Genomic DNA, 21,236 nt, shown 5'->3' with positions numbered 1-21,236 from the left:
GCGCTGCATTGTAAGTACGGGCTTGGGCCGGCGAGTGTGCACGACATCCTCCAAGGCGCTGTGAACAGAAGGGCAGCTGCTATCTCTCTGTGGTCATCCGATGTCCCAACACGGTTTCTCAGCGACTAGCCGACAACCCCAACGTTTGCAGTCAGACAGAGCCAGATCACGCTTCTAGCATGCATGCGTGTCGGGTAGGAAACAGCGGGAGACCATCACTGGCCGTCAGAGTAGTATAAGGAGCTCAAATACCGCCCTCGGCTTCTAGCAGTCCAGGTCATCGCCCAAACACCCGCATGTCACAGCTCACCACCAGCATGAGTTCTGCGCCTCTTTCTCCAGACTCCCGCACCCGAGCTGATACTGTCATGTAGTGTTCAAATACGAGCGTCTCGACAAAGAAAACGCAATGTTGCTCGTCGTAGACCACCAGGAGGGTCTGTACCAGATGGCGCGCGACCAGGGCCCGATAGCTGTGAAGAGCAATATCCTCGCGCACGCCGCGCTCGGCAAGGTGTTCAATCTGCCCACGATTTTGACCACCAGCGCAGAGACTGGTAGATACTGGCAATCTTCCCGTACTGGCGCGCAAAGCTAACCAAGGGGATTACCGAGGCCCGAATGGCCCGCTCCCGCAGGAGATCATCGACATGCACCCGAAAGCGCCGTTCATCAAGCGCAACGGGGAAGTCAATGCCTGGGACAACGCCGAGTTCCGCGCCGCCGTGAAGAAGACAGGCAAGAAGCAGGTCATCATCGCCGGCATCACCACCGACGTACGTCGGTCCGTGCCCGCTTTCGTTCCCGCCCGCTGACCCGCCCCGCAGGTGTGCACGGCGTTCCTCGCGCTCTCGCTGCGCGCCGAGGGCTATGCCGTGTTCGCGAACAGCGACGCATCGGGCACATTCGACGTCAAGACGGCGGAAGACGCCAACGACCGGATGCGCGCGGCGGGCGTGCAGGTCCTCTCGCTCTTCGCGATCGCGTGCGAGCTCATGCGTGACTGGCGCAACACGCCCGGCGCCAAGGAGATGCTGCCGTATTTCGACAGGTGCGTAGTCGCCGTGAGTGGTGGTAGGCAATGCTAACGGACGATGGAGGTACCTCCCCGAGTACGGCATGCTCGCTCGCGCCCACGATGCGGCAGTCAGGACTGGTACGCTATCAGGCCTGTAAAGCCCCGACTCCCGGGCCTGTGGGCTCAATGTACAATATACGACTGTAGCTGCAAGATTGAAGTTTGTGACCTAATCCATGTATGCACCGAAGTGGCTACGCTAATCAGCGCAGGCCAACGGACGTCAATAGTCACTGTATTAGCGTGCTTTTGCGAAAACCTGCGGAACGAGTACATCTGGCTGGTCGTAGTAAGTCAGCCCGCTAAGAGCCTATCTGTGAACACCTCTGCACGAGAGCGGCAAGTCTTCATGGACACCGAGCACTCCAATGATGAGTTAGATAGCTAGGATGTCTACAGCCAAGTTTTGTAAGAATTTGAGTGCTGAGAGTGGGCGTGTAGATACTTGTCTAAACTCAGCAGATCTATTAGATTATCAGTCAATAGACCGTACCTAGATCGAATCTCAATACTGCATTCATGGTATGTTCTAGGCAAAGAATAGATGGTACAGTTTGCATTGCCCTCGTGATATCGGCAGTGATGGCATATAGCGGGGCGGGAAGTAGCAAGCAATAAGAGGGGATAAGCGGCAAGAACAGGTCCTCCGGAGAACGACGCAGGATGAGTAGCAACGATTAGAGAAAATGTACCATAGCCGGAAATATATGTAGCCACAGGCTTATGAGAACTTCCATCTGGAGAGGCAAGGGCATGAGCAGAGGATAGGGGAAAGACGGGACGGGCGTACCTGTTGTTACATACTGTACAGCTGTTGTATAGAGAGTATGTGAGTATGGTGCTCTTGGACAGAGGATCGATTGATACAAAGGACGTACGTTACGAATGTCTGTGGATTCAGTAGAACCCAGTCAGGAAATGTCTGATTGCACAGAAGAGTGGGACGTACGGTCATAGGTTCATCAGCGCTGCGAGTTTGTGCTTGACGGTATCGACATTTACGCTTCGAGAACAACTGAAGTTAAAACGAGTTTGTGAATTATCTGCGAATACGCACCTGTTTGCAGCGACCGCACTGGAAGGCGTCAGTTTCTGCTTGCACTTCCTCAGCGCCCAGAGTTTTGAACAGATTTTCTTCTCGAATTCTATTATCGGCGGCCTTTCTCTCTTCAGAGGCCATCTCCTGCAATCGTGCGGCTCATTAGCAATGGCTCCAAGATGGGAAGGCGAATGCACGGACTGCGCTAGTCATCTTGCAGAACCGTGTGACTGGTAAGTCTCCTGCGACAACGCTCTCCCGGAGGCCGGGGTTGTTCTTATCCTTCAGGTTGACGAAGAGCGTTCGAATCTTGGCCTTATATGCTGCCGTGACACCACCGTTGTCGGTGAGAGCAGCTGCCTCGATTGCCTTCGCCTTCCCAAGGATCTGTTCAGATGCTGCACAATGAGTCAGGAAAGATAGCGCAATGCATACGAGAAACGCGGATGACTCACGGGCCCCAGAATCAAAGGCCAGCGCATCGTAAATTAGCTCCAGGCACTTGTCTCGTGTGGCATCTCCGGTCATTTTAGCGATGACGACACCATCGCTCTTGGCCGTTCGTACGTCGGACTTGATGTTGCTTGGCGTGCCAGCGGTGCTAGACGGGGTGGTAGGCGTCGGAGGGGGGACGGACGTGGATTGTTTTCGCACTGAAGCTGGATGATTAGACGAAACAACCGGAAGAATAGACCTGGCTACGCACGAGGGAGCTTGGTCGCGGCGTTCGTCGTGGGTGACTTTCCTCCACCCTGCTTCTCCTGCTCGACTGCCTGCTTCCACTTCTTCACAATCTCCTTCGCGAGGTCAGCGACGACTCTTGATGCATGTGTGCGCAGCTTTCCAACCGCGAGACCGGCTTTACTTTCCTGCAGCGGGTTTGAGCACGTATTCTTCAGTTAAGCTCCGCCACTCACCCGCAGAAGGGCCTCGGTCACAATCTGCTGCTCCTTCAGAGTCTGCAGGATCCCCAGGATATCCTGAACGCGCGAAGTACGACGTAGGTCAGTAAAATCGAACTGACAGGGAGGCCCTAGGAAGATTGCTTGCGTACCTGCTCCGTCGGATTGCTTTGGAGCTGTTTCACCAGCGACTTCAACTCAGACACTTGGGCCATCCTTCCCGCGTCTACGTTCTATTGGCTACGGTTTACAGACGCTATCGACACCCTGCAGACCAACTGGGCGTCGCACACGACGAGGAAAGAGAAAGAGCTCGCATCCAATCAAACGCGAAACACGCACACCCCGCGGGAACAAACAAGTATACACAACGTCTCCAACGGCGAGCAGCTCAAAAAGCCGCAAAACTGCCTTGTGAAGCACAAGAGAGGGTATGATACTGAGAAGACATCTTCGTGGCGTAAATAAGCACGAATCAGACAATTTCCGGAGACGAGCCGGGGACGTATGCATGTTTGAGGGAAAGAGAGAAGGATGTGCGCTAAACCCGGCGGTGGCAGACTCGTCACGACCCCGAACACCCGTCCACGCTCTCATTGAACAAGCAACGGCATGCAGGCTGAACAGGACATGAATCGTTTCCAAAGTACAACTTAGGCCACATAGATGGGAATGAAAGATGTCGTAAAAGTTTGCTTCTGCGTCTCATATACCCTCGTCACGTGTACTAGTAGCCCCAGACATCCAATGAAGAGTACTTCTAACAACCGCCTTAAAGCTTGACCGCGCGGTAGAAGCTCGCGTACTGCAATAAATGTTTATCAACATACCATATAGATTTACATCAGCGGCGACATACCATGTTCACCCGATCAATAGGTGCTCCGCCATGCTGCCGAATACCCAATGCCTCGACCTCGAAGCCTTTGTTCACGAAGTTCTTGATGTACCATGGCTCCCGCGCAGCAGAGCGCCAATAGACGGCGCCGCCCTCGCTCAAGGCTCGATGCATCTGTGAGATTTCGGCATCGACCGGGCAGCCGGGGCCCTGTGATGAAGGCTGGTGTCAGTAACAATCCCAACGCGAGGATGAGTGTGGCGTACGTCGTTAAGGTCGAACCAGTCCATGTGATCCATGACGACCATTTTGGTGATAGAGCCATCAGCAAGACCCTGCAGTGCACTACAGAGCGACTGATTTATACGTTTCCGAACAAAATAAAAGCGTTACTTACTTCATGATGGAGTCGGTGTGCAAGCGGAAGGAGTCGAGCAGCTCGCAGTTATTTTCTTTGAGCGCAGTAAAACCTTCGCGCTTAAGGAAGAGAGGGCACGATTCATGAGTGTAGCGACCCAAGAGGCACTGCATACAGATAAGACGAGGTATCTGCGGGAGGCAACGAACGACGTACCAGAAGGTAGTGGTAGGCTCCGGTACGCATGTGTGTTTTACTAAAACCCTTGTCAATTCATACCGTTGGATACATCGCCCAAGGAACTCACTGTGCAATGGGATCAAACGTCTCCGCACCGTACTGCAGCGCTGAGACACCCTCCTTAAGGAAGCAGTTCATCTGGTTTCTCGGCACGCCGAGCGCGTTCCAGAGGAAGATCGGGTTCGTGAGGCAGAGCTTGTCGAACCATGGAGAGAGGAGCACTGGGCGGAGGTGCTCGTCCCAGATGCGTCCCTGCTCCTCGACTGTTTCGGCGTCGGCCATGCGCGCGACCCAGCGGCGCACACCACCGAGCCTGAACGCCCACTTAGAGATCCATACTGCTTGCCCCGAGTACCCGCACGTGTGGAAGCCCGAGCGGAACGCGTTCGCGTTCGCGCGCCAGAACTGGTAGGCGACCGAGGACAGGAACGGGGAGAGCTTCAGGTCGAGGATCTCCTCGAAGTTTGCGATGTAGCCCTCGCCGAACATCGCCCAGAATTCGTCATACGTCAATGCGGAGGCGGCCGCGAGCTTCAGCTCCAGGAGGTGGCCCTGCGGTTAAATCTCAGCATTGGAATGCTTTCATACCTGGACAAGACGCACCTGGCAGGGGTTTATATCGACACAGTGAATCCTCCGCGGGCGAGCGCTTATCGCGTAGTGCAGCGCATTGTCGCCTGCTGACGTAATGACGAAGAGCGAGTCTTCACGAGTGAGGTTCAAGTGTTGCATATCAACTTCCGGGTCTTCCCACTACGACAGAAGTTTAGTCAGACACGGATCATATCCGAACAACCAGGTATATGCGCACCGTAAAGCCGTAGATCCACGTCCTGAAATTGCCGTGCTCCTTCTGCTCGAGGAAGGGCAGCCGCCAGTAGCGGTTCTGATAGTGGAACGACGACAGTGGAAACGCGAGCCTGTTCTGCTTCGCTAGCTTGTCCTCGAGAGCACTAGGTCTAAGCTCGAGTTCAGGCATGTCGACGGCTGTCACGCTCGAAAAGAAGGACGGCGTCGGACTCATCGGTGATGCGGGCGGTGAGTGTAGCGGCGTAATGTGCCCCGAGCCTACGATGTTGCCCGCCTCGATCTCGAATGCCTTGAACGCGCGTGCCGTCGAGCGCGAGCGCGAGCAGCCGAGGAAGACGTAGTAGGGGCTAAGAAAGCTTGTTAGGGCGCACAGAAGGGGAGGGCAGCAATAAGCCTACATTTGGACTAGCCAAGGGATCATGTGGTTCCGCCCATTGTAGGACCTGTAGAATAAGTTAGGCAAAGCATGGAGTAAATATGGGCGTCATACTTAATGCTATGGATAATCTGCATGAGCAACAGAGATATAATGCAAGGACGGACAACTCACGTTCCAAAGCGGTATTCCAAGTACTCGCGACGCGCAGAAGACAAAGACACATGGTCGAGATCAAACCTATATGCAGATTACAGCGCATCAAGTTTAGAATACTGGTAGCAAATGACGATGTACACACCATATCTGCCAGAACCACCGACTAAAGAACCCAGTACGGCGCTCATTGCCATTGCCAATAGCGCGCTCGAGCGGCGTACTCGCCCTCGACGACGTGTAAAAGTCAGCCACACCCAGCAGACCGGCCGGGTCGAGCCTAGCGGCACCGCGTCAATGATGTCTGCCGCAGATCCGGACGAGAGGGGGACGTACAGTTCGTCGATGCGGTCGAGCAGCGCGAAATAGGAAGGGATCATCGACAACGAGTAGCTGAGCGTGAACACGCTGCGGCGTTCCGATGAGAATTTGGAGATAGCGCGTGGGCAGTGTGGATATAGTACACGCACCTGACGGCACCCCGGGCGCTGACGAGGTTGTTGTCCCACTCGGGCAGGCTAAAGAACGTGGCGTCCTGGCAGAGCACCTGCACGTTCTTCCACCCCCGCGCGGCGAATCGTCGGCGAGCAACGTCGAGCAGCCTATGCGTGTGTAAATGCCACGTCGGCACCGATGGGACATGGGACACGTACGGTTCGCACAGGTCGATGAGATACACGCTGTCGAAGTCCTTGATTGGGAAATAGCTGTCCATCTCCTCAATGTTGAATCCTGGATTGAAACGCTGTAGGTTTGCTTGCGAAGATCGAATGCCGGGGGCTTACCGGTGCCGCCGCCAATGTCGACCCAAACCAGGGGCTTTGTGGGATTCTCTTTCTTCATGTGGCGAATGTGTGCTGCACATAGACGAAGTAAGGTCTGTCTTCCGCGCAACAGCCGGTGACGCGTGGCGTCATACACTACGGAGTGTCATCAGCGACTTGTGTTCAGCATCTCTTTTGGGATGTAAACCCTACCATCGGCCTGTCCTGCATAGAACTGGCAGTAAAAATCAATCACTGTGGGAGCATTCCCGTGGCTCATGGAACTTACGCTGTCCAGTCTCTGCCGCTGATCAGCCTCCTTCTTGCCAATCGGACGGAAGAAGCACATCCATGCGAAAATCAGGTACGGGCGCAGGTGCTTGTAGGAGATGGCGATGATGACACTCATTGTCGCGACGAGCGATGCCTTCGCGTTCGAATCCGAGCTGCGGCTACGGTAAGCAGTCGGGCACTGCTAGCTAAACGTGGTCGCTCACGGGTATGACTTGAAAACTCCAGCACCGAGGCAGCCCAGAGCGAGAGCTTTGAGCGGGTGCGTGCGGTCCTTGCCCATCTTAGCAAGCTTGAAGAGAGGGCGGGGGGCTCGAAGGGGGGGAACAGGAGCATGCCAGGAACAAAGTCGCTGCAGGTCTCCTTAAGTCAAACTGTTGCTGCCCACTGTCTCTAAGTTTTTGTTAGCGACGAGACTTGATAATCTCTAGACCCGCATGCACGCATCAGCTTTGAATGCAGAAATTAACGAAGGCACCAAATACCGGCGACTTTTCTTTCCAGCGGCTTCGAGGGAAAATGCCAGGAATGAGCAGCACCTGGAGGAGCTTCCGCTAATCTGGAACGTGTGCACAAGCTGATCGACAACGTTTTTCGAGACGATTAATGACTGCCCCGCTGTCTTAAGCACGTTCACAGGCACTATCCCCGATTAATTCTCCGCGCTATATGGTCTCTCGCCTCTCCACCGTCACGGTGTAAACCCGCAGAAGCAGTGTCCACCTCGTAACGCACACTTCATGATATAAAACGCACCTCGATCGCTTACGACAACGTTGTTCGAGACGATTAATGACTGCCCCGCTGTCTTGAGCACGTTCACAGGTACTATCCCCGATTAACCCTCCGCGCTATACGATCTCTCGCCTCTCCACCCCGTGATACACACTTCATGAGATAAAACGCACCTCGATCGCTTACGTAGCTGCGAATTTTTCTCTAGATTTGCTTCACGTCTCGTCTGACTCGTTCGACAATACTTCCGCGTCCACCCGTGCGATGGCACGTTCGACGCTGAACGAACATGGTCAACCCAGGGTCAACCTAAACCCAAGGGTAGGAGGAGTGTGACCGACGGGTGCCTCGGCGCGCTAGCCGCGCCTGGTCGTGTCTCAGCGACGGGCGGCGCGCACCGAGTAGTCTCCGTACATCAGAGCATCCCGCCATCTTCCCGCATGTCTTACCGTTGTAGCAACAGTCTGCCTCCGGGACGAGGCCTTAAGCACGTCTGTAGTAGCTAGAAAATCATCACTTTTTGCCCACACACACTGTCTGCGCTCTCGACGAGCGGCCGACTAGATGCGTAGTGAGCCCCCCAACAAAAACAACGAGCGAGCGACAAAGTCGCCCGCTGCCTGCAAAGCTTCGCGTCGTACGCGACGCGATCCTGCTACGCGCAGGACCCTCGAGGCCCTAGACGCCCATCGAGGGGCCCTGCCTCACACCCCCGCTCCTTCGAGAAGACTCGTTGGTCCATTCGTCGACGACTATCCGGTTCTTAGTGGCGACTCACAGACGAGCGTCACAAGGAGTGAGCAAGCTCAAAGGGGCTTGGTACAACCTGAGCGTCCGACGATAAATGATCAGGACCCCAAAGGCAGTGTCACGGGATGACAGCGTAGCCATTAGTGCGTTACTTAGTGCGTTAGTACTTACCAGCACCTATCGGGATGTCTACTTCTTACTGCTGTTCCAGGAACGATAGACTGGTTTCAGAACTCCGTTGAAAATTCCCACTTAGCTCCGGTATAAACCTTTGCTTCACGTAGATAGTATTTTTTAATAACGTGCATTTGCCTGCGCACATACATCCACCGTGGCAGCGTGCTCCGAATCATCTCGATACTCACGTCCGCTCCATAGGAACCCATCAGACTCAGCATGCACAGTATCCTGCAAAGGATTTGGACTACCCGTTTCATCACTGACTCTCGCACGTTCTCCAGTTCCGAGTTATGTAATCTGACCCGAAAGTGTCTCTCGTTTTTGAAACAGTTATAGAGTTGTAAGATCCGCTAGGAAACTTAGGATGGCGATCAGACGCTCGGATCCTGCTCAGCGTGGGAGTGCATATTCTCGAGATACTTGTGGCTGCGTATAGGGAAACACGACATTCGCACAGCTCTCGCAGAACACAACAACCAAACGTGTTCATGCACAGGTCAAGGCCCACAGAGCAAGTGTCAGGGTGGTGATCTGTACGGAAGAGCAACTTTGCACAAATCAGGGCATAGCATGCCAAGACTCGTGGCACCACTTTGCACAGCTTGCGATTGGACCAAGACAGGTCTCTGATCGGAGTGGTCGTCCACCATACTGGGTGGTAAGCGCGCTTTTTCCGGCGTAAAATTAGCCAAAAAACTGATTCAACAAGGCCCCAACTTTCTCCGGTTTTCACTTGAAAAAAATTAAAGGCAAAACTCAGTTTTCCTGTGTTTCAGACCTTTTTGGCTGATTTTGCACCAATTTCTCCTCAGTTTGCATCGGCGTGAAATCGAGGAATAACTGGGCCTTGTTCAGCCACTTTTGCCTGAGTTTTCTCGAGAAACAAACTGCGCCTACCACCCTGTGCCGTAGCCATCTCAGTGCGTCACAACGTTTGTGGTGACCCTGAACGGGTAACTAGTAAGTCCACGCTGCCTACGGGCAGAGTGCAGCACAACACTGCTGATCTGGCAGAGACGGCTCAAGCCGATTGAGTCCCTAGATTTTATCTATGCGCGATGGTCGATATACCGGGAGAGCGGTCTGGAGCGGTATCTCATCCTCTAGAGGACATCTGACCCAATCTATAGCATGCCGTAAATGGGCATCTTATGTGCGTGTGGCTGGGAACGACGAATCAAAACAAAGTGCAACGTGCGTCCAGGGCTCGAACTGGACACGCTGATACGACGAGAGCATCGCCCGCGGCTGTCCCATCCCTGCTTCCCGTACCCGGAGCGCAGCCCTCGATTGCCGACTGACACACTATCGTATCGGACGTGACTAGATAAGCCACGAACATGGGCACTTCTCGCGATCCCCCATTCGGCGACCCCCCGGCTGTCACTACGTATACTGTCACCGCACGTAGCGCTCTAATACCGGCTCGCCGTGGTTGATTCTTGCCTCTGTCCCTCGTAGGCCAACTTCTCTTCCCCGACCACGAAGGTTGTCGTCCCCTTTGAGGACGATGAAGGTCATGGTTCCCGCCGCCAAACCCCGCCTTCTCGCGTGCACAGCAGCGTCGGCTACGCTGTGCTTCGCCTTTTACTACGCGGTCCAGGGCGTTCTTCGTATGCGGGGCAAGTCCCAGACGGAACGGCAGAAGAGTTGGGTGCTCTCCACGCTCTCGAGGTGCGTACTCGATGCGATAACACGACGAGCACTGCTAACAGTCGCGTCCATAGTGCCACGATGACACTTGTCAGCTTGCCATATCTCTGGCACTGGTGCCAAACCCGGAACGTTGACATCCTTCACTCGTTCGCCGACTACAGCTGCTGCTTCTTCGTCGGATACTTGGCTAGGTAAGGCATGTCGTGAGGACGTCTAGTCATGTCGTGACCTCGTACGCAGCGACCTTCTCGTAGGCTCAATGCATTATCGGTCCTCTATATCTCTCCTGACCGGGTGGATGTAAGTTCTAGCGCGATCGTTCATTACGGCATCGCTGATCCCAGGAATAGTCACCATCTAATCTATATCGTACTCTTGACGTTTCTCATCATCCCGTACGACTTCTCTTCCCTATTCGCACTTTTGTGCATCCTCGAACTGCCCACTTTCCTCTTGGCCGCTGGAAGCCTCAACTCAGCGTTTCGCAACGACTATGTATGCTTCACCTCAGCAGTCATGTCTAAACTGTGCTAATCTCTTCCGCAGGTGTTCGCCACAGTCTTTTTCCTCACCCGGATATGTTTCCACATCTACATCACCATCACGTACGCTCTGCGCGCCCTCTCTCCCGCAAGCGGCCCCTGGGCACCCGCAGCCGTCCTCTGGACGCCCACAATCGTCCTCAGCTGCGTTCTTCCGATGCACCTTCTCTGGATGAAGGCCTGCGTTGTTGGCATCCTCAAGCGGCGACGTCTGGCACGGCAGGCCAAGCTCGCCTCCGCACCCAGTGTCATGAATGCGGCCCCGCGTATCTGGTACATCCCAGCGTACCTACTTTCCCGCCCGCTCGTCTCGACGGCGCTCGACCAGATGCACGCACGCCGCCTCGCAAGCACGACGCTCCTCCGCCGCTCGCGCCAGCACGTCCTCCGTCTCTTGCACGACGCCCTCCGCGACGCCGAGCTTGCAGGTGCAAAGGCAGCCGCGGCGTATACGCAGCAGGTGCCGCAGCCCCCCAAGTGGCGGAGCATCCGAAGGCGCGTCGCGGGGCGCATACGCCGCAGCTTGCCCGAATACGACGGTGTCGCCCTCCCGCCCGTCGCCGCCGAGCTTGATGACTCAGCGTTGGTGTTCATGGCTGCTGCTCAGTGATCGCACTTCTATTTAACGATATATTGACGTCTGAGGTAACACCAACGAAGTAACGACCTCTAATGACATGCTTCCACTTTCCTACTCCTCCCCTCCCTCCCCTGGCTTCCCTGTGTTAGGTGTACTTCGCTAAGTTATTGTAGTGTAGAACTATGGGTGTTCGTCGTATTTCCTCCTCCTCTTCATCTTCATATGCCCCATTTATTTTAGCTCTCTGAACATTGGCATAGACCGATGTAAGGTATGGTCTCTTACCCTCTCGTCTACCTCGTAGACGAATGCAACGCGGGCGCAGTCCTCTTGATGCCTACCCAACCAACGTACCTTACAGCACTACGATGCTCAGTGTGACGACCTTACAGATTAGCATTTGTTCGTAGATCACGCAGATTAGCATCTGTTCGTAGATCACGCAGCCCTGGCGCGTCAAGCGTGATTTTCCGCGTCGTGGGCGAACATGACTTCTCTTTTTGCAGACTGACATCAGTGCCTTGCCAAACACATCACTTAGCCACGCACCTCTCAACGCGCCGCGACGACGTCCAGCTCCGCGCCAACGAAGGCTCGCGGCGTGCCTCTCCTTCACCATCCGTCGGGGAATCCGTCCGCAAACTGTCCGCGATGGCCGGTGTACGAGCCTCGACTCGGACTAGGATATACAAGCTCAGCGGACTGTGTGCATCTGCCCTTGTCGTATACTAGATCGAAGCTCATGCATCATAACCAAACCCGACCAGTACTGAACTCATGGCCGGTCTGCTCGGTAGTTCTTGGGACGCATCCCAAGGGTATACGGGTGGTTGGTACGCTGGTGGTTGGTATCGAGCCTAGACTAGTATCCTGACAGGATATTCCCAGAATCATACCACAGGCGGCGTCCTCCTCGGCTGGGCTGAAAAGCACTCAGGGCATCCTACTTACAGCTACTAAAGGAACGATACAGCTACTAACAAAACATCGAGATTCCGTGACGCGTGAACACTTGCCTGATTGAGCACACTATTGGCGAGCAAGAAAACATTCACTGCAGCGAACACTGCAGCATGAAGGGACACTTATGAAAACCAACAACTCTCTTATTGTAACTAGAAGGACCTGTGGGCGTAAGACAAGCTTGCTGACGCGAGGTAGGAGTATATGGCAGCTGCAGGAATGAGGTGGCCGGACGGCGGTCAACTGGACTGATGACACCGGGGTCGATGGCGTGGGAACTCGACCAAGGGTCCGCCTTTCTCTCTGAGAACTTCAGGCGTTGTAAAAAAAAGTCGAAAACCAGAAGCCAGGGCGCAGAAATGGGCGTGTGCAACTTGGGATGAGGGAGCACGCTCGCTGCCGTTTTCCGGGGTCCGAGGTCACGCTCACATGGAATCTCGATTCTTTGTTTGTTCCGCTCCAAAAGTAAGCAAAGCAACCTTCACGACGCGAACATCACCGCAATAGATCTTGGAGATTCGGCGCCTCAGGCCTGGCGACCCGCCTTGACCTGCCCACTTCACCCAGCATACTTACTGTCTGGGCAGCCAGCAACATATCGATATCTCAGTCTGACTGGTCTGATTGTGAATTTTGACAGACGTGTTGGCGAGAGACAGGGGTACAAAGGTGGAACGTGGAATAGGCAGTAAATTGAGCTGGCTCGAAACCATCCCATCCCACTCATTTTGAAATTGAGCACGCCTGCTGGAGGCAGACAGCATTTCGACAACAGGGCAGGCCCTTTCAACTTCTTCCGGACTTAAGATGGGTCTCGCCCAGCGTATTTGGCGCGCTCCCGCAGTGCGAAGCCGTGACGAATGGAAATAAGGTTGGATGTTACGTTTAGTGTCCGCAGTTGACACGGATGGCCATATAAACCATGGCTCTGCAACGTGGACCTTGCTTTCTCCTGGAGTACGAGCATGGGGTTCCAGGTTGAACTCGGATGGGGTGGTCTAGATAGGTATGTTGCTATATCGCGTCGACATCCGGGGCTCACTGTCTTGCAAGTATCCCAAGACACATGCAGTTCTTCCTCGCCGCCAATACTGTGCTTGCGCTGAACGTGCTGCTGCTCACTCTGCGAATCTGGCGTGCTTCAGTATCGGTGGGACCCAAGCTGGAACAGTGTCCACACGCAAGCGCAAGCAGAGCTACGGACGTCATTCGCCGTCATGTATTCCGTATCGGCGGCCTCCTCATATTCGTGCTCAAGATAGCCCGGCTTGCAGCCCTCATCGCACTGCTTAGCCTTGTTATCGTTGCCGCTATGAACAGGGCGTGGCTATTGCTTGACACTATCCTGGTAGAAGTTCTGGTAGGTGCTGACATGTCTCAGCACGGCAAACGTTAACCTCGGTGCAGTCCTTCGCCGTCGTCCTAGCGTTCGCAAGTGTACTCGTGCCTGCCCGCACAGCACTAACACTCTCCCCTCACCTAACTGTTATCGCGTGTACTATCTTCGCGACGTATGCGTACCGGGACATCTGGCCTCTAATGACCTACAAGCTTCGCCCGCAAGACGAAAGCGAGGGCAAGCTCGTTTGGGCAAAGGTTGCTCTTGCAGCGTGGGCAGGCTTCCTCAGCCCTATCCTGGAGCCGTACCCTTACGTCCCATCTTGTCACGAGGTGTGTTATACCTGTCCTCTGATGCCGATTTGTGGCGCTGAACTCCCGGGTCCAAGAGCCCCGAAAATGGCATAAATGCCGAACAGACAGCGTCATTATTCTCGCGGGCATTCTTTACTTTCCTCGATCCCGTCATATGGCGCGCGTTCCATGCTTCGCGTCTCTCGCATGAGGAGCTGCCGCCGCTGACCGACTATGACCAAGCTAAATACTTGACAGAGCAGAGTTTCCCCGTAAATCATCGCACCTTTGTGTTGATATTGTTCATGCTGCTGAGCCGCCCATCTAGCATTTGGACCCACTTTCCAATGCAGGGAAGACGAGCCTGCTTTGGGCGATGCTCAAGGTCCTCCGCAAACCTGTCTTCTGTCAAGTTGCGTGCATCCTGTGTATGGTATGTTCATACTTTTGCCAATATTGAACCTTCCGCAACTCACATGCGTAAAACAGGCCCTAGTCCGCCTGGCGAGTCCAATCGGCGTTAACAGGCTCTTGAGGTATATGTTCTTGCTGTCTTCCGCCCGGTACCTGCCCTAACTCTGACCACCAGCTTCCTGGAGAACGACAGAGAAGATGCCTTCGTGCAACCCTGGGTCTGGATCCTGTGGATTGCGCTTGGGCCCATCGCCGACACCGTCCTGAAGCAGCAGAACACGTTTTTATCTGTACGTGGTGCCTGCCATGGTCCTCGAGGATCGGCAATGAGCTAATTCAGGCACGTGTAGACGCGCTCGCTGGCGCGCATGGAAGCGGTTTTCACTGCGCTCATCTTTGAGCACGCGCTGCGGCTTCGCAGTAAGTCTGGCGTCGCAGATTCTGCGAATACCCAACCGCCCGACACAAAAGCCGCGTCACAGAACGCGACTAGCAACGACTCTGGCAGTCTCGTAGGCAGGATTATGAACCTGGCGACTAGTGACCTGGACAACATCACTGCTGGTCGAGATTTTCTGATGCTATGTGTGTGTATCGTCTTCTTGGATGTGTGCTCACTGAATTTGCGACAGGTGTTGGCGTCCCGGCCGAGATGATATTCTCCCTATGGTTCTTGTACATCATCTTGGGGTGGAGGTACGTGCATATAGTCGGTTCGGATTGTGTTGAATGCATACTTACCTCTGTGAAGTGCACTCGTAGGGTTCGCCGTCATGGCCGTACTATTCATTGTCTTCAAGGATATAGCAAGTTTGTTGACATACGCGCAGAGAGAGAAAATGAAGGCGGTATGATTCCTTATCTCTTGCGACATCTAGATAACGCTCATGAGACACCCGTAGACGGACGAGCGCGTACAACTTGAAACAGAGAGCAAGTGTCTAGATTTTGTTCACCGTGCAAGGACACCTCACTGACTGGACCTCATTAGCGTTGAGTGTCATCCGTATGATTAAACTCCTTGGGTGGACGAAGCGTATCGAGCAGAAACTTGAAGAGAAAAGAGAACAAGAGCTTATCTGGGTCTGGAGAAGGCTTATGTATGGATTTGTCAACTTCAATGCCAAGTATGTTTGGAAAGCTATTTATCTTGGCACCCGCTGATGTATTTGCTATATGTCGCAGCCAGCTCATCCCTGTTTTGTGCATGATCACAACATATTCGACATACGTATGCGCTTCGACTTTTCACGTTCTATGCACTAACCTATAAGATCTCTTCTAGACTTTGCTGATGCATCGGAGCTTGACGGGTGCGTTGTCTGTCTCATGAGAAGATCGGGCGCTAATGGTATTGAAGCGTCTATCGTATTCTCCTCTATTACCGGTCAGTAAATCTGTGTGCACAGATGGCGAACGCATAGTGGTAACCAGCGGGATAGTGTTTAACAACATTAGGCAGCTCATGGACAGGGCATCTTCGATCCTAGGTCCGGTAACCGCAGGTACGTATCCTTCTGCGATCAATCCATTACTTCGGAACTGATGCATTTGCGAATACAGCGTATAGTTCCATTGGGCGTATTCAGCAATTTCTTTCGAATGTAAGCCTCTACAATCGATTACCCAGGTACTCCTACTGACCAGACTCATGAGATAGAGCGAGCTCCTCGAAATCTTTTCGCACCATGACAAGCCCACCGAAGACGTCAGCATAGCCCTAACTCACGACCAAGACATCGGCTTCGGCGAATCAGAGTTCTTGTGGTCGACAGCATCGACTGACGGACCGCAGAGGTCGTTCTGCCTGCGCGCCGCAGGAGACATCATTTTCAAGCGAGGCACCTTCAATGTGGTGAAAGGCCTGACGGGGGCGGGGAAGACATCGCTACTGATGGCACTGCTCGGCGAGATGCACTGTACTCCTGTAGGTTCGGATTCGTGGGTCAGCCTGCCCAGGGAGTGCGGTGTCGCGTATGCCGCGCAAGAGTCATGGGTTTTGAGTGATACAATCAAGGTTCGTCGCTTCCTTGCACGTTGGAATTGCTCATCCCACCTTTTTTTTTTGGCAGGAGAATATCTTATTTGGGTCGCCTTATGACAAAGAGAGGTATAATAAAGGTATGAAGACTTGCTCGCTTTGCAACCCGGATTCTTCTCAGCATTCTACTTCAGTGATTTACCAATGCGCACTATTGAGAGACCTCGACATGTTCGGCTCTAAAGACGAGACCGAAGTCGGTGAGAAGGGCATCACGCTTAGGTACGCGTGCCACTTCACTTCTTCGATTTGTTCGCTTATATAGTGTGAAGCGGAGGACAGAAGGTAGTTCTTCCAAAACGATGATGGCTGAAATGCTCTGATATCGTCTTCCCTGTAGGCACGCATAACACTTGCCCGCGCCGTTTACTCCACAGCAGAAATCCTCCTGCTTGATGACGTGAGGATTTTCCTTGTGCACGTTCATCTGCTGATATCTTAATAGGTATTGGCTGCACTGGACGTGCAAACGTCCCGTTGGATAGTAGATCAATGCTTCAAGGGAGATCTCATGAAGGACAGAACTATCATTCTAGTGGTACAATTCTATTCGCTGTTCGCCGTTGTGCTCAGTCCTAAAGCCCATCCTTAGACCCATAGTGATGCGTTGACCGCACCGCTAGCTGCATCTGTCGTGTCGATAACAGGTGGCGAAGTGCACATCCGAGGGAGCATGCGGGACACTTATGAGCCAGAGCCGAAGGTGGAGACGGCAAGGCTGTTTACTTGCTCAGAAACCACGGAGCTAGACGGAAGCACGGACACAGAAACGAATCAGGTCTTGCCTGGTTCACGAGAGGATAAGCTCGTGGAACCAGAAGAAATCTCCCTCGGCCGCATCAACCGCAAAGCTTGTGAGTCGCTCACCTTTAAAAGTTTTCTAATATTGACATCTCCTAGATAGAATGTATCTACGCAGCATGGGTGGGATCTTTCACTGGCTCAGCTATCTCAGCGCAGAGACCATCGCCCAGGTGTTCAGCATTCTGCAGACCTGGTGGCTTGGCTGGTGGGCGAAACAATATGCTACGAAAAACGATGTCGACGCGCCCTAGTGAGTCATGTGTTCATGCACCCCTGCTATCGCTGAGTCGGAACACACAGCTATCTCGTCATGTATTCGGCCATCGTGGTTGTGACGACTATCTTTTTCCTAACGCAGTCTCTCACGGACTCTTGGGGAAGGATTAGAGCGTCGCGCGCCATCCACCGCGAGCTTGCAGAGTCAGTCCTGGGCACTACCTTCCGGTAATATTTTTGGAAGCTCATGGGGTACCGACTCTGACGCAGCAATTAGTTGGCTAGATGTTACACCTACCTCTCGGGTCATCACGCGATTCACTCAGGATATCCAGGCTGGTACGTAATGCACCATGTTCTAGGGCGGCATGGTTTGCAACTCTTCGTATTATTTACGGACTGAGACTATACAGTCGACGGTGCTATCCCGCAAGCCATCAATATTCTTAGTGCGTCACCGTCCATATCTCTTAGCTACGTCTTCTTACCTCGATCGTCAGCCAACACATTCCTCGCCATGGCGATTAAGTTCATAGTAGTATTCATCTATGCCCCGATCCTGTTGGTGCCTAGTCTTCTTGTGGTGTGTCTAGGCGCGTGCTTCGGGAGCATATACATCAAGGCACAACTTTCCGTCAAGCGCGAGCTGTCCACTCGCAAGGCTCCTGTGTTGGCCGTCTTAAGTAGCACAATGCATGGCCTTGGTACGTAGCGTTGACTACTGTCGACCTAATCCCTGACACTGCTGTCTCTCAAGTCTCAATCAGGGCATATTCGGCGCAAAACCACTTCAGGGGGCAGCTGCTTCGGCGAGTGAACGACTACACCCAGGCGTCGAGGATATTTTGGTGCCTGAATCAGTTCGTCGTCTTCTGTCGTTCAGAGCGTTGATGTCTCATCACGGCCCAAAAGATGGATTGCCGTCCGTCTTGACAGTCTCTCTGCCCTTTTCGCGGCTACTATAGCGTGGTACCTGGTGTATGCCTCGTCTATCGGCCCGTCAGGTGTCGGCTTCGTTCTTGCTATGGCCGGTAAGCATCTTGAAAACGTGCCCATGTGTCTGCAATATACTGAGAATATTTATACTCAGTATCGTTCACCGACCTAATCCTAAATCTGGTCAACTGGTTCAACCAACTCGAGGGTGAGCAGAGTTACTTGCACTGCCCTGCAGAGGCAACTGTATTGACTACGGTTCACATTACAGTGAACGCCAACAGGTCAACCTTGTTTTCATAGTTCCCCTGACGCGTCCACTAAATTCGACTGCTTTTTCGCAGCTTGGAACGCCTTGATCAATACATCCATATCGAGCAAGAATCCAAAAACGGCGACGCACCTCCGGCATATTGGCCTGCGAGCGGCAACCTGCGTGTTGAAAGACTGTGCGCGTCATACAATGTCGATGGGTCGAAAGTTCTGCAGGACGTTAGTTTCAACGTGAAGAGCGGCGAAAGTATCGGCGTCGGTAAGCTGGTCTCGGACTTGCTATGAGTATTCGTTGATAAAACTATACACAGTGGGGAGAACTGGTGCCGGAAAGTCAACATTAACACTGGCACTTCTTCGCTGCATTCAAACTGGAGGCGTCGTCACCTTCGATGGCGTTCCTACTAACTCTATTACGTTGGACACACTACGTTCGAGTATCACTATCATACCCCAAGTGGTCAGTGCTTTGTCATGTGTATCGTCACAGGATACTGAAAAAATACGTAGCCTGAACTTCTTAGCGGTAGTTTGAGATACAACCTCGATCCGTTCGACCTACACGATGACGCCACCCTCAATGGCGCGCTCCGTTCTGCAGGGATGTTCTCGCTGCGACAGTCCGACGGCGCGAACTGGATCACTCTGGATACGAAGATCACGGGCAGTGGTACGAACCTTTCGGTTGGTCAAAGACAGATCATTGCACTGGCCAGGGCGATCGTGCGCCAGAGCAAGCTGCTAATTCTCGACGAGGCAACGTCCGCTGTTGGTCAGTTTAGCGCTCGATACTTCCACACTCAGTCAACATCTGACTCCGCTCCATAGATCACTGTACTGATGCCGCCATTCAAAGATCCCTTCGCGACGAGCTGAAACGAGGTGTCTCTGTCATAACAGTGGCGCACCGGCTGCAGACCATCATGGACTATGACAAGATCGTAAGTTTATCTTCGTGTCTCAAGCTGATACCTTACTAACAGTGTACAGATGGTACTGGATGCTGGTCGCCTGGTCGAGTTTGATACGCCGAAGGCGCTTCTAGAGAGGAAAGACGGAACGTTTTATGCTCTGGTCGAGAGCGACCATAATAAGGACGCGCTCTACGCTACCGCTGTTAGCCACTGACTAGAGCACTTCTCTAAGCAGAGGGCCACGACATTATACGCAAGCTGACAATTCGAGATTACAGGATACTTGTAGTACGTCGTGCATAGATATTCAATCTGCTGTAATTATACTTGTACATACTTATCAATGGCTTCACTAAATAGCTGGCCTACACCGGCATCGAGATAGCCTCGAAAGTAGAACTCCAGATCTCAAGCTTGGCTCTTCGGTGTCTTGGTAACAGTGGTCACAGTCGTAATCGTGCTCGTGGTGGTCGTGCGCGTCGTAGTGGTGTGATCCTTGTCCTCCGTGACGAACACGGTCTCCACAGGCGGGTTGGATGCTGCGCTCTCAAGATGAGGCGAGCGTTTGAACGATAAGTCGACCGGAGACGTTTCGCGCTCTATGAGGTTCCAGCGTTGAGAGCGCTCATCAGAGCGGGACGAAGCCAGTTGCACCTGTGAATAAGTCAAGTAAGTAGACGTTCCTATCAAGAATAGAGCTAGACTGGCTGTGTACCTTTGTTCCCGGCGTAACGCTACCAAAGTCCGCTAAGTCGAAGGCGTACTTGTCGGTAGGCCATAGGATGCTGGTGGTCGTCCTTAATACATGGAGCCACGTTCGTTCGAAAAATAGGGACACGTACCGTATACTCGCCACGTCTTCGTCCGATACGTCCTCGACCTTCCAACTGACAGGATATGGGCTGGCGATCAGCGTAGCGCCATCACCAACAGTGTCTTCAACTGTCAGGTATAATCCGGAAAAGACGCTTCTGATAGTGCATCCTTCACCAGAGGGCAAAAATTCCCACTGTATAGTTCATATGATGAGGCTTCCCCCAACCTCAAATGAGAACGAAACTGACCTGCTGGTTTTTCCCGCTATGCGGAGGGAAGCCAATAATACTCTTCCTGTCTCCACCAGAGAGATCGACAGATGTTCCGCTCTTCGCATTCATGAGAGAGTAGACTCCTGGCTTCCAAGAGTGCTTCTCCTTCACCACGAGTTTCGGCTCCTCGATTGGAGCGCCTGGGTCTGCAGACTTTGGCCCTGGGTACGGAGTAGTCTGCGATGACTGCTCAGAGGCGGTAGAGAGTGGCCGAAAAGGTGTGCCAGATTCTGATGTCGCCGGACTCTCATTTATGGGTGAAGTAGTCGACATTCTGGGAGTATCGAAAGAGCCGGGCGGGGTCTGGTAAAACGAGACTGCGCGCGAAGCACGGTTCGGAGGCTCCTCGACGCTTATCCGCGTCCGCTTAGAGCTCTTTGACCGTATACTCGTTGCCTGCTCGGATGGAGTGCTCTGTTGGTTGCCCATGGTCGCGGTTGTGGTTAACGTTGTGCAGGCTACTCGAGCCAAGGCCTGAGTATTTTATGCTTGCGCATGCCGTGTCCCACGTTTCCTCAGCGTGGTATGGAGTCAGAGGATGCTGCGTACCGTGATCAGGATCAGTAGACTACTTGAGAAATCGTGGATGCCTACTCCCCGCGCCATACGAAAAGGACGTGGTCCAACACGTGGGGTACTTGCTTCAGCCTGAAACAACGC

The 21,236-nt window shown here is 53.4% G+C and overlaps 6 protein-coding genes across 6 annotated transcripts; 3 read left to right on the top strand and 3 right to left on the bottom strand.

The window, feature by feature from the left end:
* Positions 1–132: 132 nt before the first annotated feature.
* PHACADRAFT_177770 (uncharacterized protein) lies at positions 133–1,347 on the top strand. Its single transcript, XM_007400169.1, has 5 exons — positions 133–321; positions 375–557; positions 616–776; positions 828–1,051; positions 1,101–1,347. Exons 1-5 carry the CDS (start codon positions 297–299, stop codon positions 1,174–1,176), a joined length of 669 nt encoding a protein of 222 aa, XP_007400231.1. The 5' UTR covers positions 133–296; the 3' UTR covers positions 1,177–1,347.
* A 124-nt stretch (positions 1,348–1,471) lies between these two features.
* PHACADRAFT_263043 (uncharacterized protein) lies at positions 1,472–3,308 on the bottom strand. Its single transcript, XM_007400168.1, has 10 exons — positions 3,172–3,308; positions 3,035–3,097; positions 2,824–2,986; positions 2,573–2,770; positions 2,319–2,515; positions 2,136–2,261; positions 2,028–2,081; positions 1,957–1,967; positions 1,869–1,889; positions 1,472–1,815 (listed from the first exon to the last, which is right to left on the bottom strand). The coding sequence occupies exons 1-10, from the start codon at positions 3,232–3,234 to the stop codon at positions 1,800–1,802; spliced, it is 912 nt and encodes a 303-aa protein (XP_007400230.1). The 5' UTR covers positions 3,235–3,308; the 3' UTR covers positions 1,472–1,799.
* Positions 3,309–3,791: 483 nt separating this feature from the next.
* PHACADRAFT_165696 (uncharacterized protein) lies at positions 3,792–6,970 on the bottom strand (the record flags this gene model as incomplete). The annotated part of the gene is made up of 17 exons (XM_007400167.1): positions 3,792–3,824; positions 3,879–4,079; positions 4,124–4,202; positions 4,255–4,382; positions 4,432–4,471; positions 4,523–5,007; positions 5,059–5,208; positions 5,249–5,612; positions 5,664–5,708; positions 5,816–5,881; positions 5,943–6,077; positions 6,134–6,205; positions 6,268–6,399; positions 6,451–6,529; positions 6,583–6,717; positions 6,775–6,796; positions 6,851–6,970. The coding sequence occupies 17 exons, from the start codon at positions 6,968–6,970 to the stop codon at positions 3,792–3,794; spliced, it is 2,286 nt and encodes a 761-aa protein (XP_007400229.1).
* A 2,449-nt stretch (positions 6,971–9,419) lies between these two features.
* On the top strand, positions 9,420–11,339 carry PHACADRAFT_177767 (uncharacterized protein). The gene is made up of 5 exons (XM_007400166.1): positions 9,420–10,191; positions 10,245–10,364; positions 10,414–10,473; positions 10,524–10,668; positions 10,720–11,339. Exons 1-5 carry the CDS (start codon positions 10,028–10,030, stop codon positions 11,323–11,325), a joined length of 1,095 nt encoding a protein of 364 aa, XP_007400228.1. The 5' UTR covers positions 9,420–10,027; the 3' UTR covers positions 11,326–11,339.
* Positions 11,340–13,223: 1,884 nt separating this feature from the next.
* Positions 13,224–19,702, top strand: PHACADRAFT_199901 (uncharacterized protein; the record flags this gene model as incomplete). The annotated part of the gene is made up of 38 exons (XM_007400165.1): positions 13,224–13,264; positions 13,312–13,618; positions 13,666–13,929; positions 13,986–14,162; positions 14,219–14,323; positions 14,380–14,426; positions 14,480–14,594; positions 14,655–14,889; positions 14,937–15,000; positions 15,056–15,152; positions 15,207–15,243; positions 15,296–15,431; positions 15,490–15,535; positions 15,590–15,617; positions 15,665–15,691; positions 15,747–15,809; positions 15,868–15,908; positions 15,965–16,321; positions 16,377–16,425; positions 16,480–16,567; positions 16,618–16,630; positions 16,686–16,745; positions 16,791–16,883; positions 16,938–17,199; positions 17,246–17,399; positions 17,450–17,593; positions 17,643–17,704; positions 17,779–17,814; positions 17,866–18,069; positions 18,123–18,225; positions 18,278–18,396; positions 18,456–18,509; positions 18,573–18,585; positions 18,646–18,833; positions 18,886–19,034; positions 19,085–19,346; positions 19,403–19,515; positions 19,565–19,702. 38 exons carry the CDS (start codon positions 13,224–13,226, stop codon positions 19,700–19,702), a joined length of 4,491 nt encoding a protein of 1,496 aa, XP_007400227.1.
* A 194-nt stretch (positions 19,703–19,896) lies between these two features.
* On the bottom strand, positions 19,897–21,005 carry PHACADRAFT_199900 (uncharacterized protein; the record flags this gene model as incomplete). Its single annotated transcript, XM_007400164.1, has 4 exons — positions 19,897–20,142; positions 20,204–20,273; positions 20,331–20,497; positions 20,553–21,005. The coding sequence occupies 4 exons, from the start codon at positions 21,003–21,005 to the stop codon at positions 19,897–19,899; spliced, it is 936 nt and encodes a 311-aa protein (XP_007400226.1).
* Between the last annotated feature and the right edge of the window lie 231 nt (positions 21,006–21,236).

The sequence above is a fragment of the Phanerochaete carnosa genome (genome assembly GCF_000300595.1).
Source record: "Phanerochaete carnosa HHB-10118-sp unplaced genomic scaffold PHACAscaffold_10, whole genome shotgun sequence".
Classification (NCBI taxonomy): Eukaryota; Fungi; Basidiomycota; class Agaricomycetes; order Polyporales; family Phanerochaetaceae; genus Phanerochaete; species Phanerochaete carnosa.
The sequence above is the reverse complement of the archived record's forward strand: the minus strand, read 5'-3'. Positions and strand labels throughout refer to the sequence as shown.

What these genes read in the sequence shown, in the direction of transcription:
- PHACADRAFT_177767 (XM_007400166.1), top strand. Translation starts at nt 10,028, where the DNA reads ATGAAGGTCATGGTTCCCGCCGCCAAACCCCGCCTTCTCGCGTGCACA. An exon ending in GTGCTCTCCACGCTCTCGAG is followed by an intron (nt 10,192 to 10,244) that starts GTGCGTACTCGA and finishes TCGCGTCCATAG; the next exon opens with TGCCACGATGACACTTGTCA. An exon ending in TCTCTCCTGACCGGGTGGAT is followed by an intron (nt 10,474 to 10,523) that starts GTAAGTTCTAGC and finishes TCCCAGGAATAG; the next exon opens with TCACCATCTAATCTATATCG.
- PHACADRAFT_177770 (XM_007400169.1), top strand. Translation starts at nt 297, where the DNA reads ATGTCACAGCTCACCACCAGCATGA. An exon ending in GACCACCAGCGCAGAGACTG is followed by an intron (nt 558 to 615) that starts GTAGATACTGGC and finishes GGGATTACCGAG; the next exon opens with GCCCGAATGGCCCGCTCCCG. An exon ending in ATGCTGCCGTATTTCGACAG is followed by an intron (nt 1,052 to 1,100) that starts GTGCGTAGTCGC and finishes CGGACGATGGAG; the next exon opens with GTACCTCCCCGAGTACGGCA.
- PHACADRAFT_263043 (XM_007400168.1), bottom strand. Translation starts at nt 3,234, where the DNA reads ATGGCCCAAGTGTCTGAGTTGAAGTCGCTGGTGAAACAGCTCCAAAGC. An exon ending in AAAGCAATCCGACGGAGCAG is followed by an intron (nt 3,098 to 3,171) that starts GTACGCAAGCAA and finishes TCGCGCGTTCAG; the next exon opens with GATATCCTGGGGATCCTGCA. An exon ending in GGCCTTTGATTCTGGGGCCC is followed by an intron (nt 2,516 to 2,572) that starts GTGAGTCATCCG and finishes CTCATTGTGCAG; the next exon opens with CATCTGAACAGATCCTTGGG.